Source organism: Schistocerca americana, chromosome 4 (genome assembly GCF_021461395.2).
Source record: "Schistocerca americana isolate TAMUIC-IGC-003095 chromosome 4, iqSchAmer2.1, whole genome shotgun sequence".
In the NCBI taxonomy this organism is placed as follows: domain Eukaryota; kingdom Metazoa; phylum Arthropoda; class Insecta; order Orthoptera; family Acrididae; genus Schistocerca; species Schistocerca americana.
The window spans coordinates 499,862,910-499,884,874 of NC_060122.1; the positions used below are offsets into that span (position 1 = coordinate 499,862,910).

Consider the following 21,965-nt stretch of genomic DNA (forward strand, 5'->3'; position numbering starts at 1 on the left):
CTAGAAGAAAGACGTAATTATGATCCCTGCTCGGAGTAGCATTACTGAGCATAAATTATACGGGCAGTCAAAAATCATATTATGAAAATCAGATTCTGGAGGCTGTAGGGAGTAGCAAGATTAGCACGAACGGAAAAGAAGTTTTAAGATGAGATGTGACAAAGGACAAAACAGGATAATGGAGTGCACTCGTTGTAGATAGCTCTGCGGGCATTAGATTAGAAAACGAGACACTAAAAGTAGCTGAGTACTACTATTGGGACAGCAAAAGCTGGTGGAGGCAAAGAGAAGACGATATAAAGTTCAGGCTGGCATTAGCTAAAAAGCTTTTCTTGAAAAGGTAACTATTGTAACATCTAATACAGTTTTGAAGGTTACGAAATTTTTTCTGAAAGTATTAGTTCAGAACGTAATCTTTAAGAGAAACCGATAGAGAGAAAAAAAAGAAGAAATAGATATTTCAAAAATGTGGTGCTACAGTAGAATACTTAAAGTTAGAAAGGTTCACTGGATAACAAATGAAAAAGTACTGAATCGAATCGGGTAGAAAATACGTTAATAGTCAAACTGACAAAAACTAGAGACAGGCTGGTAGGACATATCTTGAAGGATCAAGCAATAGTTAATTCTGTATTGAAGGGGACTGTGGAGAGTTGTAGATAGTTTGGACAGGACTACAGTAAAAAGAGTCAAGTGGATGTCGTGGGCAGTAGAGAGAGATGAAAAGGTTTGTACGGGATTGACTAGAGAACACAAATGTATGAATCCCGTCGTCTAAGTGAAAATCACAACAGCAAAACAGCAAAGCAAAGCTCCAATCTGGTGGAGACCGCTGAGTCGGACTCTTCCAATCATGTCATGTGAATGCAGTTTGGAGGGACGTATGAAACGACCAGAGCACAAGGAATCAAGTTCAGCGTTGGTCATTTTGGAAGAGAAGTATTACACAAAAGCAGCGGAACTATGGCCAGCGGTGAACTCGTACTACGAGGAATGGTGTGAGAGTTCCAGCTGAAAGCCTTCATGCTTTCGCCCCCTGCTGCAAGTTGCAATAGCACAACCAACATAGAGAAAAAGACAGAGAAAAAATATTTCTTTCCTTCTGGAAAATCAGTGATTACAGACGGAACAATGAGTACCTCCGGGGTCATGTTCAGTCAGGTCTGACTAAAACACCTCGGAAAAGAGATGGTTCTGCAAATTCTAAAGGCATTAGCTTCATTTGTTTCTTAAGGATTGGAGCGGCATTTGTGAGGGTGCGTAACCTCTGCACTTACTGACACGACCTTACATCCAGGCTCCGTAACCGGTCAAAACAGGAGCAGTAAAATATCATTGTCTCTTATGAAATTATGTCATTATCCAAGCGTGAAATCTCAACCATTGATCACAAGTTTTTGGTACCAGCACATTTTTAATAACCTAATGATACTGAGTTTGGTTTATTCGTGGAAGCCGGTAGGAAAATTTCGCAAATTTAGACAACAAATGATTGAAAGGATATCATTAGACAAGCAAAGAAATGTCCCCTGGATCTAATACCAAATTCCCAGACTTATTACCGTCCAGGAACTTGGAGAATTTGATAAGAACAGATGGTTATGGCTTCAGCTGGCTAACTGTGAGATCGTTATGTTATGAAACGAAATCTCCTTTTCTCCCGATATTTAAGCAGACTCTGAACCCAGAGGTACATTTTGACGGACTGATTTAAGAAAGAAGCCCGGCTATCCTATGAGATACTTTTGTAACGTTCAGCATGCCCTTCTTTATACCAAACGCCGTACAGTAACAAAAGCGAAGAAAAAGTACATGGGGAATTTACTACTATAGATTCCACGTATGCGTCCCCTTTTTTTCTTTATAAGGACGTAACATTGTGAAACTGTGACAGAGCTTCATCAGCTTTGCAAGAGGAAACAGAAATGGGTGCATACGTTTTTCTTACAGTCTTAACTGCAAAACCTCATATTTGGAAATATTTGTCATAAGGAGTCGCAGAAAATAAAATTACAGTTATACGGGATGTATCAAAAGAATCATCCTATTTGGCACGTTTGTATTTCTGAAACTAATAAACATATACAATGAATTTTGATTTTTGATCAACGGGAAACTCAAAAAGCTTTTTCTGATACCATTACATAGGTCTTCAACATGCGCTCCTTGAGATGCACGGCATATGCCAACACGGTACTCTAATTGTTCCCACACTGCAGCGAGCATGTCTTGATTTACAACTTCCACAGCTGTTGTTATGCGATGTTTCAGTTCAATCATTGTTGTTGGTAACGGAGGTACATAAATTGTCTTTTGTAAATCCCCACAAGAAATAACTACATACAGTACGGTCCCGTGGCCTTGGACCCAGTAACGTAAGGCTGAATCATTTGGAGTCTGATGATTCTTTTTGATACACCCTGTATATTCAAGAAGTGTTTTCTTTACTGTCTGGTTAATAATACCTGAAAATTATAATTATGGGGAAGATACAAGTGTATTACATTCAGTGTAATTAAGAATAAAGTCCAAAATCTTGCTTTGGATTGCAGGTTGCGAAATTTTCCCTTATTCAGTATGAGAGCATATAAAGCATCTTCTATTATCCAAATGCCGGGATGGTTCCTTTGAAAGGGCATGGCCGACTTTCTTCCCCATCCTTCGCGAATCCGATGAGACTGATGACCTCGCTGTTAGGTCTGTTCCCCAAACCAACCCAAACTATCATTCAACTGTTTCAAAACTGTGTAAGCTGTTTTCTGATGAAAGACGTACGTTTATGTTCATTGTCTTTTGTAAATCCCCACATGAAATAACTACATACAGTCAGGTCCCGTGGCCTTGGAGGCCAGTAACGTAAGGCTGAATCATTTGGAATCTGATGATTCTTTTTGATACACCCTGTATATTCAAGAAGTTTGCTGTGTACTACGCAGAATGACAAAACACGGTTCAACACATTTGCTTAACATGATACAAATAATAAAAAATTAACTTCTTACAGGAATACAGCATCTTTCGTTATACTTTAACCCATCAATTAGCTGCGGTATTTTATCGTTTTTATATTCCATCTTTACCACATTCTACTTGGACTAGTGCCTATAGGAAGTTAACTGTGCGCTATGTGTTTTATTTAATCTTAACTTTCCCTTTATGATCAGCAGCCTCTATTTCATGAATACTCCCTGACTTGCATGAATATCTTTTGTTGCTTATTCTTATTTTATTTTTACTTATTTATTATTTTTTGAAAGAATAAACCGCCGTATGACTATGTTTCTGTGTATTTCGTGTGTACAATCTAGATTTCGGCTTTCACGCTATTATCGAGTACAATGATTTTAGACCATTCACATCATTTGCTGTGTACTAGGCAGAATGACAAAACACGGTTCAACACATTTGCTTAACATGATACAAATAATAAAAAATTAACTTCTTACAGGAATACAGCATATTATTGTGTCAAAGATCATTGTGTTCGATAATGGCGTGAAAGCTGAAACCTAGACTGTACACAAGAAATATACAGTCAAATGGCAGGGCGGTGTATTCTTTCAAAAAATGCTTTATGATTGGGGCTTAGCGCCATCGAAATGATTTCTGTTAATTTGACTGTAGGCTAAGATGAACTATCTGCTTTCTGTGAGCTTAGAAACGGAGGTCTGAACCTTTGAATTGCACTGGGCAATAGCAAGGGAGGCGGGGCGGGTTGGGGGGGGGAGGGGGGGATGGGTAAATCGAAGAACAAGGAACTAAATTGCGGCAGAAGACCTGAGCCCTCTCTGTTCTTGGCTTCCGTGACTTGGTGCGCGTAGGTGGAACAGTGTTACGCGCCAAATCCGAGGGCGGGTGTTTACATTTTTTGCTACAAATTCGGGGTAGATCTTTCTAGAAAAATTGTCCGTTAAAACTGACGAGCTAGGGATCCATATGACGCGCTTTTTGACTCGAGCCGATTGCGCGGTTGTGTTGTGCCCGGAAGCTAGGCCCGTGATTGGCCGGAACGTAAGACGTGCACCCTCTCCTGAATGTAGAGGAGGAACGGTAGGCAGCTGAAGTCAGGACGAGCTGTAATCTGCACGTGTTGGAGATCCGATAGGCCGGTGGGGTCACCCCGTGCAGCTGTACTACGAGACAATGACAATCAGACGGAATGCAATTGCTTACTGGCGTACTGCTAGTTAGGCCGTCATTGCAGACTGTTTGAATTCACAATTCCTAGCACCAAAATCTTTCAGAATTGCTGAAATATTTGCCACGAAACTAAATTCTTTCCACCACCATGTTTTAGGTTGACCAGTATGCTCGTTCTCCTGCATCAGTAACTGTAGCTCATATCCGTTTTTCTCTCGCTCAGTTCTTGTCCTGTGGAAATCGGTTAACGAAATATTAAGTTTATCAGCCCCGCGAGTCTCTGGGAATGAGTAACAGCTACATTTTCTTTTGTTCTTTTCCCTCAGCAACGCTTATCTCTGCTGCAACATGTTGGATCACGCACAGATTTATAAAATCCTTTCCCTTGTTACCATAGTGGTAAGCCCTATACGGATCATTTTCTCTGTTACATTACTGCCAAGTTTTCATTTCGTAAGGACAACAGCATTTATGAACATTGCTTGTTACTCAGTTCAAACTTTGTTCAGCCAAAAGTAATTTTTAATAAATCCAATGATTTGAATTCAGTCTTTTACTTCGAGCCTACCCAGGTCATTTTCCGATGCATCAGGCAATATATCTAGAAATATATGAGGTACGGCTAAACATTATGTTTGTCTCCACAAGGCCATTCTGTGCTGGTGCTCGCATCTCGTGGTCGTGCGGTAGCGTTCTCGCTTCCCACGCCCGGGTTCCCGGGTTCGATTCCCGGCGGGGTCAGGGATTTTCTCTGCCTCGTGATGGCTGGGTGTTGTGTGATGTCCTTAGGTTAGTTAGATTTAAGTAGGTCTAAGTTCTAGGGGGCTGATGACCTAAGATGTTAAGTCCCATAGTGCTCAGAGCCATTTGAACCATTTTTTCTGTGCTGGTTGTTTCTGTTGCGTTGTATTAAAAAATTGTGTTACCCGTTTTCAGGGCAAAAATTTTCTCCTACTTCATTTAACTACAATGTGGTCGTTGCACTTATGGCGTACGACCCCATCATCAGAGGATGTGTTAAAAGAATAATGGGAATCAATTATGAAGGGATTATTGTCACATTTTTGCCTATTTTCAGCTAGGAATACAGATTAAGGTCACTAGTTTGTCAGATCACTCCATGTTACCGAACACTAAAATCATAATAGGCACCTGTTATTAATAATAAAGCAAAAAGTTTTCTATATCTCACAAAATTTTCTGTATGTGATTGTGATTTGATTCTCTGTGCATTGAATGCCTCATAAGGTCACGACATCGTTATTCCGGTCGTTGTCGACAACAGCGTGAAAAGTGAGAAATAGTAATATTAATTTCTATTTCTCTCTGGAATTTCAATATTAAATTAAATGATCTACATCTGTTTAAGAGACAAAATATGAGAATGTATGTAAAGCTAAAATTGAAAATATTTTACGGTTTTCCCACAGGTGTTTCCTCTCTATGTGGTGGAGATAGCACAGGACCACATCAGAGGGTTACTGGTCTCGCTTGGTCCGCTGATGGCCGGTATAGGCGCCTTCCTGATGATGATTGTGGCGTCGTACGCACCATTCGACGGCGTGACGGAGTTCATGATGGCCGGCCCCGTCGTGTTTGTGGCGTCGTTCTGGTGGATGCCGGAGAGTCCGTACTTCTTGGTTGCCAAACACCGCTCGCAGGAGGCAGCGCAGGCCCTGATGCGGTTGCGTGGGAAAAGCTCGAATAACGATGTAATAGGCGAGTTGGAGGCCATCCAGAGGGCCTTGGAAGAGCGCACCAAGAACGAGATCAGCGCCGCGGACGCCTTCCTGGAACTGCGGAGGAACGCCGGCGCACGGAGGGCCTTCTTTGTAAGTTAACATAGCCGCTTTATGTCAACAACTATCATCTTTAGAGGCGTTGCACGAGTGTCTTCTCCTACTTCTCAGGCAGTCGTAATCATTTTATTTGTCCATGCAATATTGGTGGTCACGGCCGGTGTTTACTTCAGTTAAAACTTCCGGTCTGAGAGGGGGTGGTCCATACATAAGACTACGAGTATTCTCTGACTTTTCAAATCCGACTGCGGGAACCATGGACGTAAAACGGCAATTTCATCACGGACTCGATGGGTCCCGCATTCATAGAGTTGCACACAGGTCACCATTATTCGTCGCTTCATGGCGATTGCTAGATTATCTCAGGCTGGCACATTCGTTCTCGAATAAAAATAATCGACTGTCATCCTGTAATAAAAATAATAGATTCTCATTCTGTTGACGCTAAATTGAAGTCCACACTTTATCTAACTTAACACCTTTCTCTTTCCGATTACAACCACGCTGAGGTGAGTTATATGCATATATACAGAAGGTGATATGTACACGAGATATAAACGAACACTGCACTCACGGAACTGTCATTGGTACTCAGACATTCAGTGAAAAGGTTTCCAACGTGGTTATGGCCGCACAACTGGAATTAACAGGCTTTGAACGTAGAATTGTAGTTGAAGTTATACACATAGGACACTCCATTTCGGGAATCGTTATGGAATTCTGAATTCAGAGAACCACAGTGTCAAGAGTGTGCTGAGAAGACCAGATGTCAGGCATTACCTCTCACCACTGACAAAGTGGTTGCCGACGGCCTTCACTTAACGATAGAGAGGAGCGGTGTTTATGTAGAGTTGTCAGTGCTAACATACGAGTAGCACTGCGCGAAACAACCGCAGAAGTAGATGACGGAACGTATCCGTTTGGAGAGTGTGGCGCAATTTGACGTTAATGCGCAATGGCAGCAGACGATCGACGCGAGTGCCTTTACTAACAGAACGGCACCGCCTGCAGCGCCACTTCTTCGTTTGTGACCATGTCGTTTGGACCATAGATGACTGGAAAACCATGGCCTGGTCAAATTTTAATTCGTAAGAGGTGAGGTAGAATTCGAGTGTGGCGCAGATCTTACGAAGCTGTGGACAAGTGTAAACACAGCCCTGTGTTTACACTTGTCCGCAACTTCAAATGGTTCAAATGGCTCTGAGCACTATGGAACTTAACATCGGAGGTCATCAGTCCCCTACACCTAGAATTACTTAAACCTAACTAACCTAAGGACATCACACACAGCCATGCCCGAGGCAGGATTCAAACCGGCAACCGTAGCAGCAGCGTGGTTCCGAACTGAAGCGCCTAGAACCGCTCGGCCACAGCGGCCGACTTGTCCGCAGTTGCACGGAAGATTACACACCTCTGCTGTCGGTAGTGGATGCCGTACATTTTTTTGTGGTTATTCATCACTCTTTTACCTTCTTGGTGGTAGTTCCAACGCAATATTTGGCTTACACTTTGCCGATGCGGTCTAAATTTTTGTTAATAATGGTTAGGAAAACTTTTCGAGTTGGCGACAGTTGTTCCTCATAAATCCCTATTTTCTCTATTCTGCACCTGAGTGCTGGATCCACCTAATTGGAATATCCATTTTACTTGAAAGCCTACTGTAAGCCATTCATCTGATCGGCTCACAAATTTTATCGGCTCTGTTCACCAATGTGTTAATGGCATCTGTTTTTTGTCTTGGGTAATAGTTGGAAGCCTTTAGTGGCAATGGATAGCTGCGTTTTTACCTCCGGAAACTTCTTCCGCAGTCGGAGACGTATCGTAGTTTATATATAAACCACCCCTCTCAGCCCTCAAGCATTAAATGGAGACCGAACACTGGTTAAAACGAAGGTCATCTTCTTATAATTGTAGTATGCTGCGTGTGCTCACCACAAATGCATGGACTACCCTAGCTGACCTTCCGTTAGATCTAAATTCTCAACTGATACGACACACTACTGACTTAGTGTCCATGCTCATTAATCTCTTTACTCGCGGTTTCTCGCTGATTCATGTAAGAGTTCGAGCTTCGTGTTCACCTGCTCTGAAGGAACAATCAGCTGTCTTATCCTTAATTATATATATGTTGTGTCTGTTCTTTCAGACTTTTCTACTTGCCCCGTTGTTGTAAATCAATGCCTACTGAGCAGGGCACTACGTCAATGGTGTGTGGTATAAGCTGAGAATTTGGGTCTGACGGGAGGTGGGCTAGAGTGGTCCTTCAGGTTATGGTAACCATTGTGTCCAGATGGTGCAGTCGTCCGCGCATGTGCCTAGTAATCAGAAGATCTGGGTTTGAATATAAGTCTGACAATTTTTTTTCAATTTGCCCCAGTCATGTAAATCAATGCTGATATCTTTAATTCCTTGGTGTCTTGATTCATATTGGCTGCAGGATCAAGCTGGTGTCTGCTCTTTTGGACATGTCCGAAAGAACAGACGTCACATGTAAATAGTTTAGGTGAAGACAGCCAATGATATCTTCAGTGTAGATGCACACCAAGCTGTAACTCTAACAGGAATTGGTGAGATACAACATGTAATGCGACTAATGAGCAGGGGTGTTACATCATTAGTATGTAGTATCAGATGAGAATTTGCGTCTGACAGGAGGCGTGCCAGAGTAGCCCGTCCGGTTGTGGTGACCACTGTGTCCGTATGTCCTAGTGATCAGACCATCTGCCTAACAAGCGTGAGTTCCAGGTCTGAATCCCAGTCAGGCACAAATTTTCAACCTGCCCATTGATATAAATCAATGCCCACTGGCAGCTAATGTCTTAAATTCCTTTGTTTCTCGAAAACTTCTATGTTCGTGCTGAATATCGATCAGCTAAATTGGTCCTCCTGTCAATAAATTGAGACTGTTCTTTCCTTATGACAGCTGTCGATTACTTACGTGATCGTGCTGGTGTTCGGAGGCAGCGCCACCATGGGCCTGTACTCGACGCAGATCTTCCAGACCACCGGCAGCTCACTAGACGCCAGCGTGTCGGCCATCATCCTCTGCGCCGTCCAGGTCGCCTTCAACATCCTCGGAGTCCTCCTCGTGGATCGAGTGGGCAGGAGACCCCTCGTACTCTTCTCCTTCGGAGGCTGCGCAGTAACTGTGGCAGCACTGGGAACGTACTTCTACTTGATGAAATTCGGCAATAAAGGAACCGTCGACAGCCTCTTCTGGCTACCATTGACAGCGCTCATTCTATACTACGTAAGCAAACATTAATCTTCTCGTCTACTCATCTCGAGTACTCACGTATATATTTCTTTCCATAAATCAAGTATGAGTTATATAATAATATCTAAAAATTATATATTATGTAGCCTGTCGAGTGTAACTGCCACAAAGTCCTGAAGGAAACTTTAATTCGATATTCAAAATCTGAATAAATTTGACATGCACAGTATTACGAAGTATTTAAAAAACAGTGGAGAATAATTCTGACTAATGCAGTACGCAATGTGTTTATTTTTCTTTTATTCATTCGAACATACACTATCTGATGAAAAGTATCCGGCCCTCCTGTGGCGTCTGGAATTGACCACTAGATGTCAGGAGAGGCACACCCGCCGATATAAGGGGTGCCAGTATAAAAACAGGCAGAGAGTGTTGTGTTGGCTGTAGAGAAGTAGTAGACAGCAGACTGGGGCGGTCAGAGTTCAGTAACATCGAACGTTGACTACCCATTGGATGTTACCTGAATGAATAAATCTATCAGAGACAAGTCCAGTGTTGACCCAGTCGATTATTGGTGATGTGATTGTTAAATGGAAATGCGAAGGGACAAGTCACGGCGCTGTCGGCTATTGTGGAAGATGGTTCCAGAAAAATCTCCAGGAATTAGCGGAAGAAATCACTCGTGAGTGTTGGGACTTGAAAAGAACGGAGTGCCGGCCGCGGTGGTCCAGCGGTTCTAGGCGCTCAGTCCGGAACCGCGCGACTGCTACGGTCGCAGGTTCGAATCCTGCCTCGGGCATGGATGTGTGTGATGTCCTTAGGTTAGTTAGGTTTAAGTAGTTCTAAGTTCTAGGGGACTGATGACCACAGATGTTAAGTCCCATAGTGCTCAGAGCCATTTGAACCATTTGAAGAACGGAGTACAACGGTCGAGCGGCTCCCCACGACTAACTCATTTGGGTAGTCGGTGCTAAGCGGTATTTAAAGTGGCATAAAATGCAACGCCAATGGCCAGCGAACGACTGGAAACGAGCGATCTGGTGCTCTAAATCAGCAAATCCCCTGTGGCAGTCCGATAGAAGGGTTTGGTATTGCCATATGCCTGGAGAAGACTACCTGCCATCGTGTATAGTGGCAGTAGTGAAGTATGGAGGAGGTGATGTTACGCCATTGGCGCTTTTCTAGTAATTGTGAAAAAACTAAATGGAGAAGGATATGAATACATTATACAACACTGTGTTCAGCGTACAGTAGAGGAACAGTTAGGAGACGATGATTGTATCAGAATAACAATGCACCCCCTGCTATAAAGCAGCATCTGTGAGGCAACGGTTTGTTTGCAGTATAATTCCTAAAATGGACTCACCTGTCGAGAGTCCAGACGTTAACGCAATGAACATCTTTGGGATGGGTCGCCTTCTCTCTAGATCACAGTACCACACATCACTACCTACTGTGGTGTCGTCTCTTGAGGAATAATGCACTGTCACTCATACACAGAGTTTCAGATACCTCACGGAACACACCACGTGTTAATGCCCACTAATCACTGTTCTTCAAAAAATTTAGAGTTGCCTCCATTCTTTACAAATATAGACTATTCCACCGAAATTGAGGGCAAAAAGTAAGAATATGGGGCCAGGAACGTTTGATAGCTCTTGGGTCAAAGATATTTATTTATATATAAATACGTATGAAATGTGTCCCTTTTGGGTTTTACCTACGTAATTATACGCTTGAGCGCTTCTGTTTTTGTGATTTTCGTTCGTAATCTGCTTCTGCGGCCCCTCTCGTAACATTCCAACAGCCCTCTGTAAGTACAGATGAGTTCCATTTGCCCTGATACCTTATTTCCATTGCTGAAATGTCTTCATGGAAGGGCTCTCCGTACTCTTCACTCACAGTGTCCCAAATGGCTGGAAAGAAGTCGAAATGTGAGACCAAAAAGTGGATCCTGAGCGACATATTGCGACCTGCCCCTTGGTGGGCCTACGTCCTTATTAATTCATTAATATCTACACCCTAATTTTCAGCTATTTGATTTCCCAAGAAACTGTAGACATGATTGAGGACCTCGGAGGGTACTTTCTTTTTCATTAAACAGTTCTCGAATTTGCAGTCCAAAGAATAGTCTGTTTATCATCTTAGCATCACTGAAATGTGGGAATTTTCTTTTAAAATACTTGAAATCTTATCCTCGATTCAAAGCTATCTCTAAATTCTTCAGAAGTTCTAGCTTTATGTGTGAAGATGGAAATAAAAGTGTACTGCATATTCCGTTTTCTGGCCTTCACCATTTTCGTTTCAGGCCAGGTATTTTGTACATGGTGTAATTTCCTATCGCTACTGTCCCATTCGCAAAGCAGACAGCAATATTTGGTGTATTCTAACTGCATTCCGACTATGATAGCAATAACCTTTAGATCGACACATATCTGCCATTGATGTAGTTTATAATTTACATTATCACGACCAATTTTAAATTTTCACATCTCGTCTTTATATGTACAGCGTGACTTTACATGAACAAACGAGAGTGTGTTTCCGTTGTGAGGCAAAACAGATATGAAGCTAAATTTAGATGAGTCAGTGGAAAGTCTCCAGTCGTCGGAACTATGCTCCATTCTCAAAGATGCACATCACTGTATGCAATAAGATTGTTTTCCATTTCAAAGAATCTCGTTTGGTCTCTTTATCGACGTCTATATACATTTTTCCGAGGAGATTCCACTGCGGAAGCCTGGAGCCAAGAAGTTCGGCCTTGCTTTTTGGCAAATCCCACGGATTTAAATCATTAAGTTCTTCTTGAGATATTTAACGTGTCCCGCTGGGAGAGATCGTTTCTTGTGTATGATCTGGAGCTTGCTAGAAAGATTGAGCGGCTGTTTGCATTCACCCTCCATGTCTTCATCAGACTCTAGGACACATAGGAACAGGCAGCCTTTCTCCATACGGTACTAGTATTGTAGCTGGTGGCACCGTTGAATAAGTGATGGTCAGCTTTTTGTTTCGACATTCCATGTTTAACAGCAGCCGCCGTACAAAAATAACAATCAGTCACAGGATATGAAGGTTCTCGCCAGGTCTTTTGCGAATGGAACTGACTTTACTGCGTTATTTAACCAACAAAGTAAATTTACAGAACCTGAATTACAGGAAACATTAGGTGCCGAGGTTTATTTTACAGACGAAGTAGTGGTAATATGCTGTCTGTATTTTGGATTTAATTCGCGCTTCTAGGAAACGAAAGTCACTTCACTGCACGTATGTAAAAAGCTGTTCACAGTGTTAAAACACTTACGTGATTTCTTAATGTCGAATTAACCTGAAATGTAAACGAAATAAAGTTGCTTGGGAAAATTTTAATTATGAATACGTCTTTCACATCCATGAAGATAATAAAGATTTGCGCTTGAGTTTCTTATTTACCTGTGACAATTTAACTTGAAACACAGAATTACAGAGAAAGGTCAACAGATAGGTTCTCCAAGCACAAAAAAGGACATCTGTGTAAACATTATGGCTGCTCTACGTAAAATTATGGCATACTCGATGTTGACAGCCCTTATTTGCAACAATAAAAAAATTACCAACATTGTAAAATTTTCCTCCGTCTTAAAAAATCAATTCCCGGTTTTTCATGGGATCAGAGCTCGTTTATTTCACATCTAAATGAATGAAATTGATTATTTTTAACTAGAACAGATTTTGAGCATAGATGAGATAGGTGTACGGTTGTTTTTGATCAGATAGGTGACACTTGTTTCCACAAATCAAGCACACATTAAATAACTAAATCTCAAAATATTTTGCTATGTAATGTGACAAAACTTTATCAGTCAAGAAACACGTTAAACGCCATAAATAAAACTGACAGATATCCACAGGGAAACTTCAATTCGATAATTAAATTTAGAACAGATTTAATATGCACATTATTGACAAGTATTTCAGAAAAGTGAAGAGATTATGCAAATTACAGTGTGTTTATTTTTATGTTACGTATATATGCTTTCGTACTTCATGTTCTATCGTTTGCAGTTCGGATCCAAAACATCTAAGATTTGATTCCCAGTCAGTCTTAGGATCTTAATCTGTCCCCAGTCACTTCTTTCACTTCTCACAATGATTTGTCACTGTAATAAATTCTGAGACGTGCCATGGTTCGGTGGCCACGTTAGAATGTAGGTACCCAAACAACTGACTGAGGAGGTCACTTCAAAGTTCAGTGGAAGGAATGTCATCCTACCTTCCTTAGCACCATAGTTGGTGTTCAAACCAACCTTCGGTTTAATAAAGGATATACCTTTTTATTTGCTGCCTTAATGCAACTTTGTTTATTGAACGGTGTCCCATAAAGTATGCAACTTTTGAGTACATGATAACACTGAAATTTATTGATGAAGTAAGTAGTTTACACGTTATTGCAGGGTATGCTACGTGTGATGATGTATGCTCTCGTTACAAGTCCATTCCTGCAGTCCAAATGAAACAGCTTGCGTCATCTTCTTGAAACGAAACCCCTTCGTCGTTCATGCGATTCGGTTAAAAGTACCAAAACTCTCATAATATATTGCAGTAGCGTTTGCCTTCCATAGTTAATGCTTTCCTGCCCGCCATCTTCAAAAGACGTAGGTCCCAGTTACGCCCTCAGACGAAATACCGTATCACACAGTCACTCGTTGTGGGTGCAACGGCTCGAGGGTCTTCTGTTCCCCAAATTCGGTAATTTTCTTGTTCAAGAAGCTATTGAACAGAAAGTGCGCCACATCAGTGATGATTATTTTCTTGATGAAATCGTCCGATGTTTGTTTCCCATAGGTCCAATGAGGAAATCCTCGGCACTTTTCACGATCATTTAGATTTAGAACTTGTGACATTGTATTTTATAGAAATAAAAGTACAAATCGTCTTTCAGAATTCATTCCATTCTAGCATTTGAGGAGCTGCGTTCTTTATGGGACACGTTTCATTATGTCTCATATAACGCTAGTAGTTATTTTGTGCAGTGATTTTACATGCATTAATCATGATACAACTTGTCATCATTTCTGGTGCTATAGTAATGTTTCAGGTTGGATTACATGCCATGAAACACTTATTTTGTATACTGTCTCCATTTTTAATCGTTACTCAAGAACTTCTTCATTTTATCACGAAAACACTCTGTTTCACCTTCGAACATTGGGGCATTGAAACGCTTATTCATCTGTCACGGGCGATTATTTCTGTACACTACTTCAACTACTCTCTCTTGCAGAATCCTCGAGTTTTCAGGACATTCTGGAAAGTGTGAACGGCTGACACATAACACAAATATTACTAGTTGTGTCACGTCCCCACCTGAAACATTTTGGTTATAACCGGTACAACCCTAGAATAGATTCCACAAATTCATAGTCTCTGTTTCTAAGGCGCAACACAGTTTGTTCACTACCCCATACCCTTAGATAACCGGCACCTTTACTCATCAGTGATTGATACTCATTTATTTTCTGAAGATGAAAAGTAAGATAGAATGCAAAATTATGTTTCGAAAATCTTAGACAGTATTTAAGTATTGTTGACGTTTTTACATTCTGTAAGCGAGTAATGACTTATCTTTGTCTGGCCATTTGTTTTCAGGATGGCAAGAAGGTTTTCTGCCTTCGTGTTGTAGCGTGAAGAACTGTCTCCTCTGGGGTTCATTATTCCCAATAATTTTCCTTTGACTTTATCTGTATTTGTGGAGTAACTTGCTATGTTTCCTGTTTAAAGAACAACTCCTACTCCTCAATACCAAAATATTTCTAAACAACGTAACCCTTTTCTGCTGATCTTTATTGTATTACCTTTTCCACATACGGGCATTGGACTAAAATACGAAACACTGCGAGAAATGAGTATTTCATCTACATCTACGTCTATATGGATACTCTGTAAATCACATTTATGTGCCTGACAGTGGATTCAACGAACCACCTTCACAGTATTTCTTTATTATTCCCATCTCGTACAGCGAGCGCAAAAAACGAACACCTATATCATTCTTTGCGACTTTGATTTCCCCTTACTTTATTGTGATCGTTTCTCCCTATATAGATCAGCGTCAACAAAATATTTTCGCAATCGGAAGAGAAAGTTGGTGATTGAGATTTCGTGAGAAGATTCTGCCGCAATGAGAAACGCCTTTGTTTTACTGATGCCCACCCCCAACCCTGTATCATTTCAGTAACACTCTCGCCCCTATTTTGCGATAATACAAAACGTGCTCCCCTTCTTTGAACTTTCTCGATGTTCTCCGTCATTCCTCTCTGGTAAGGATCCCACACCGCGCAGCAGTATTCTAAAAGAGGATGGACAAGTGTAGTCTAGACAGTCTCTTTAGTAGCTCTGTAACATTTTCTAAGTGACCTGCCAATAAACCGCAGTCTTTTGTTAGCCTTCCCCACAACTGTTTCTGTGTGTTCCTTCCAATTGAAGTTGTTCATAATTGTCATTCGCAGATATTTAATTGAGTTTACGGCCTTTGGATTTGATGGATTTATCATGTAACCGAAGTTCAACGGATTGCTTTGTCGAACTCGTGGATGATCTGCCAATTTCCGCACCGTACAAATGTTTTTTCTAAATCGTTTTACAATTTGATTTGATTTTCTGATGACTTTACTAGACGATAAACGACAGCATCATCTGGGAATAACCTAAGACGGCTGCTCAGATTGTCTCCTAAATCGTTTATATAGATAAGAAACAGCAAATGGCATATAACACTACCATGGGGAACAACATAAATCACATCTGATTTACTCGATGACGTTCCGCCAGTTACTACGAGCTGTGGCCTCTCTGACAGGATATCTCGAATCCAGTCACAGAACAGAGACGATATTTCGTAAGCACGCAATTCCAGTACAAGCTGCTTGTGTGGTACAATGTCAAAAGCCTTCTGGAAATCTAAAAATTCTGAAACAATTTGAAATCCCTTGTCAATGGCACTCAACACTTGATTTGAGTAAAAAGCTAGATATGTTTCCAAAAATGATGTTTTCTAAATCCGTGTTGACTGTGTGTCAATAGACCGTTCGCTTCGAGAAAACGTTCGAACACAGTTTGTGTTCCAAAGTCTTGTCGCATATCGACGTTAGTAATATGGACCTATAATTTAGTGGATCTTTACTGCAACCATTCTCGAATATTGGCGTGACTTTCCAGTCTTCGCGCACGGATCTTTCGCCGAGCGAACGGTCGTGTATGGTTGTTAAGTATGGAGCTATTGTAACATCATGGCCTGAAAGGACCCTACCTGGTATGCAGTCGGACCGTGAAGACTTGCTTTTGTTAAGTGATTTAAATTGCTTCACTACTCAGAGGATATCTACTTCTACGTCAATCATGTTAGCAGCTGTTGTTGATTCGGATTCACGAGTATGTACTTCGTCTTCTTTGGTGAAGAAATTTCAGAAGGCTATGTTTAGTAACTCTGCTTTGGTATCGCTGTCGTCTAGAGTATTTCGATTGCTACTGCGCAGACAAGGCATTTATTGTGTCTTGACGGTAGCATATCTCACATACGACCAGAATCTTCTTGGATTTTGATTTCGAGACAAAGTTTCGTTGTTCTTCAACATAAATGCAGATGCCTTCCAAGTCTGCAGGTTTTGATGTTCTATTTCACCAAGAACTGCCCTTGTGCAGTGTCCTAAAGAACAGATACCATCTTAGTATATATATAGATAAGGCTCACCGGCCACTTGACCATCTCCTTCTTCTGTGCGGATGCACAAAAAGTGCACGAACTCTTACGGGAATCGGCAACGCGCCGCGAGTAATGAGTATATTGGGCGAGGGCACTACGACTGTAGTGCGGGAAAATACGTTGGGAATGTGGGTGTCGCGGGAGGCGTGCCAGAGATAAATCCCTGCAGTCGCACTATCCTCTGTGACCTCGGTGGCTCAGATGGATAGAGCGTCTGCCATGTAAACAGGAGATCCCGGGTTCGAGTCCCGGTCGGGGCACACATTTTCATCTGTCCCCGTTGACGTATGTCAACGCCTGTAAGCAGCTAAGGATTGTCATTTCATTGTAATAGTGACATCCTTGGTCAGGACGCATTTCTGTGTACTAACTGCATTATATTGGAGCATGAGTTAATTCGAACGTGGGCAAAGTGTTCGTGCACGTACGATCAGTGATTCCGCAACCAGGGTAGCCGAAGTGTTTGGCGTTTCAAGAGATCTCGTACCGAAGATATATACCGCATATAGGGAAAGCGGGAAAACATTATCCGCTGAGACTCAACGCAGACGAGATTTTGTGTTGACTGATTGTGACAGGCAGCCACTGAAGAGTATTGTGGCTAGAATTAAAAAGACAGCAGCAGCATGAGTTAATGCATATCAGAATGTTGCACTCGCGAAACCAGTCAGCCTCAAAACAACACGAAAGCAGCTCCGTAAGTAGTGACTTGCAGGGCGGGCAGAAATTCCACATTGACTCATAAGTGATAAAAAGGCCTATAACAGGAAAACGTGGTGCCAAAGGCATAAGAATTTAACTGCCGAGCAATAGACGAATGCAATTTTATCTATTGAATCTTATTTCACACTGTTTCCAACTTCTGGCTATGTTAACGTTCCAAGAGTGAACCATGATGGAGGTTCGGTGATGATTTGGATAGCCATATCGTGGTATTCCATGAGCCTTACGGGTACACTGCAAAGTCGCGTTACTGCCAAGGATCTTGTGACCATTTTGGCTCTTCACGTCCGTACCGTGGTACAACGTTTGTTCTCCAATGGTGAAGCTGTGCTCCAAGACTACAGCTCCCCCCCCCCCCCCCCCCCTTTTTTCATTCAGCTCGAATCGTCCAGGACTGCCTTTGTGAGTATGAGGACGAACTATCGTAATTCTTGTGGCCACCTTAGTCTTTAGATTCAATATTATTGAGATTTTGTGGTCTACTTTGGAGACAAGGGTGAGTGATCGTTCTCCACCACCATCATCGTCATCTGAATTTGCCACTATTTTGCAGGAAAAATGGTATACTATTCTCTTGAAAACCTTATAACACCTGTATTCATCCATTCAGAAACGAATGGAAATTGTTTTAAATGCCGACTGTTTTCCTACACCATATTAGTTTGGTGATGTTTTCTGTTTTTGGTGGTCCTATATTTTTATCCACCCCGTATCTTGTACATCAGACGGAATGCCTTTGTCATGGCGCGTTCTCCCAAGTATCTTAATATTTCTAGAAGAATAACGTCTTCTCCAGGGCCCTTGTTTCGACTTAGGTCCATTAGAGTTCTGTCGAATGCTTCTTGCAGTATATCTCCCAACTCATTATTTATTCACTTGTTATTTTATTTCTATAACTTGGCTATAGTTAGTTTCTTATGCATAGCCCTTCTACACATTCCTTCCACGTTTTAGTTTCCCTTCTTTGATTAGTGCTGGTTTGTTATCGGCGATGTTTTCACATTTGTTCTCTATTCTACAATGCTTTGTTTAATTTCACTACAGGCGCCATCTATCTTGCCCCTAGTTATACATACTTACACTTTTTTGCATTTCTTGACTAACTGCCCCTGCTTTGCAGTTTTGCATACCAGTTCTACCCCATATTTTAGACGTTTATATTGCCTGTATCTCCTCTATTTGTTGCAACTACATATACTTTTTCATCAAGTAGATCAATACCTCTTACGTTATACAAGGATTTCCTCTGCGCTTTTCTTTTTGCCTATTTCACCCTCTGCTGCCTGCACCATTTCATCTTTCAATGGTACCTGTTCGTGTTCTTGTATTCCTTTCCCATCTTTCAGTCAATCGTTGGCTAATGCTCCTGCTGAATATAGCAAATTCCTTAGATTCTTTCAAACTTACCTGCGTTGTTAGACCCCCCTCCATTAGACTTCCTTGACTTTGTATTCGTAATCCTATTTTCATATAACCAGAACGGGTAGTGTTCCTGCTTCACTTCACTACCTCCCACTATAAATACTTATCAATTTCCCTTTCAAAATTATCTTGCCAATCTACTCAATTAAGGTACCTAACATTCTACGTTCACACCCGTAGAATACCATTCCTGTTTTTCCTGAGAACATCCTTCTGAACAGTCGCCATCCACAGATCCAACTTTACCTCCGATATATTTTACCCAGGGGTATGTTTTCTTCATTAATTAACCATGCAATACAGCTGCATGCCCTTGGGAAACATGACGACTGTAATACCCCTTTGCTTTCAGTCTTTCACAGTATCATCACAGCAAGAGCATGTTGGTGATGTTGCAAGCCATATCAATCATCCAATCCCAATATTACAAGCCATATCAATCATCCAATCCCTACAACTACTGAAAAGACTGCTGGCCCTTTTCAGGAACCATATGTTTGTCTGGTCTCTCACCAAACACTCCTTGTGGTTGCACCTACGTTTATTCTCTTTAACATTCAGTAAAGTAATAACTGCGAGGCAATAACGTTACATCAATTTCATCTCGATACCCACAGACGTTCAAATGTCAATTAGGGCGTCGACATGATAAATGAAGCATTTACGGACGTATATTTATTTTGGGGTAACTCTTCAAGTCAAACAAAAGTTTTCGGAGTCCAAAAGCGTGTAATACGTATTATTTGTGGAGTAAATTAACAGAAGCCCTGTAAATAAACCCCTTCAAAGAACTGGGTATACTAACTACTGCCTCTCAGTATATTTACTCCTGAATGAAATTTGTCCTAAATAATAAATCTGTTTTTCCAAAAAACAGCTCAGTGCATACATACAATATCAGGAACAAAAAAGATCTGCACAAGGACTTAAAAGCACTTACTTTAGTTCAAAAAGGGGTCCACTACTCAGGAACACTCATCTTCAATAATTTGCCAGCAAACATAAAAAATTTAGTTACAAATAAAGATCAGTTTAAGAGGAGCCTGAAAGACTTGCTAGTGGGCAACTCCTTATACTCCATTGACGAATTTTTTAATAAAAACAAATGATGTATTGTACATATTCATACTATTAGTATTGTAATTTCAGCTTAAAAAATGACATTTTCCAAATCCACGAGGATCTCCGCAGCACGGATCTGTGGAACGAAAAACTAATCTAATCTAATAAGACTACCCGTATCATTGAGGCATGCAAGCCACCCTGCCCATGGTTCATGGGATAAATTTCCGTCATCTACGGTTCCAGATTCCTGCTTGTCTATTTTACTCTGTATCTGACGAGTATACGATCACTTCCAATTCAATTTTTTTTTTAAATATAACCGACTTCAGTTTAGTAGCATTTGGTCTTTGCCAAAGTTTTGTAACGTTTCTTTAACTTTTTTATTTTTCTTTAACGATGTGTCATGGATGAACACTAATTTTTAGACAGAAAATTTAACTAAGCTATTACTACTGTCATTTTTTGTATCATACCTGAAAGAAGCATGCACAAAAGTATGTATTGATACATGTCATAGGTAAGGTGCTCCGAAACAAAAGAATAAAAGTGAAAATGGTACAGTTGATAGACGTATTCTTTTACTATGAGTACGTTTTTTGTGTATGTTTGGAGTCACTCGCAGATTTTGTTATTGTGTTCACCATAAGGTTGCTTGATGTTGCACAAGGGAGCTTAATCAGCTAATCATCAATGAAATAAAGTGTTTTTGTCAAACAACTAACAGCGTCATGTATATTTAATACTTTATATACTGTAGCACAAAAAACGTTTTGCAGTTCCTAAATTCCGTTATAATCAACGCATACCTCTTGCAACTTCTGTTGGAGCGGGGAAATTGAAGCAATTTGAATTTTTTTTTCTTTTTTTTGGACAATACACATGTGGTATATTACGGCCTTATCTATGGATGTGTATCTATTTATACATACTATTGATTAAAATCGATAATTTACTCGAAATTTTATTGAGTTCTGAAGTGCAATGACAATAAAATAACTGTGGACGAGGATGTAGTTAGTTACATGTTCTGGAAATCTAATTCACTGTGAAGATAACGATGTTTAACTTGAAAACAGAACAAAATATGACACGTATTAAAAGTGAAATGTATGTATATAGTCATATGTAGATCGTTTAAAGCTTTCTTCAGGTATAAATGGCTAATTATTTCTAGTCCAGAATTCGTTACAGTATAGTAACTGTCGCTAAAGCAAAACTTCTTCAGACTGCATCTGAAAAAATCACTGCTATTTGTCTCAAAATCTTAAAAGTAAAGTAGATGAGCTGTTTAGGTGTTTAGATTATCTCAAAAATATGAATGAGATTGATGTACTATGTCTGTCTGAACACCATGTAACTGTGGAAATAGAAATTGCCAGTATAAGAGTCTTACATTTGCAAATCTAGCATGGATAAAGGAGGAGTTGCCATTTAAACAAAATAAGAGTATAAGTACAAAACCGTAGAAGTAAGCAAATTTTCTGTCGATAAACACCTCACGTTTTTGATTGTGAACTACATCTAGATAATGTAGTACTGATATTAGCAATAGTGTACAGGTCCCCATTGGGAGATTGGGAGCTTTCATAAAAAATTTGATTTCATACAATGCTGTCTGTCACACAAATAGAAGTAGTTATTAATCTGTGGTTATTTCAATGTAAACTTTCTAAGCAGTTCTGACAGGAAAAGTGAACTAGAAGGGTTATTAATGATATATAACTTAGAATTCCTGACCAGTTTCCCAACATGTATAGCTCAATACAGTAGCACTCTAATTGATAATTTATTTGTGCAGCAAGAGGATGTCAAACTAACATATGATTTCCCTGTGGTACATGGATTATCAGACCATGATGCA

The 21,965-nt window shown here is 40.7% G+C and overlaps 1 protein-coding gene and 1 non-coding gene across 2 annotated transcripts in view; both read left to right on the top strand.

The window, feature by feature from the left end:
- LOC124613583 (facilitated trehalose transporter Tret1-like) overlaps positions 1–21,965 on the top strand; it is a 68,168-nt gene that overhangs the window by 43,766 nt on the left and 2,437 nt on the right. Inside the window, exons 3-4 of the mRNA XM_047142299.1 lie at positions 5,571–5,972; positions 8,863–9,189. Of these exons, the coding sequence (XP_046998255.1) occupies positions 5,571–5,972; positions 8,863–9,189 (729 nt within the window). The remainder of the gene's footprint in view (positions 1–5,570; positions 5,973–8,862; positions 9,190–21,965) is intronic.
- Trnat-ugu lies at positions 17,081–17,154 on the top strand. The gene has a single exon. It is a non-coding gene; the product is annotated as a tRNA-Thr (tRNA).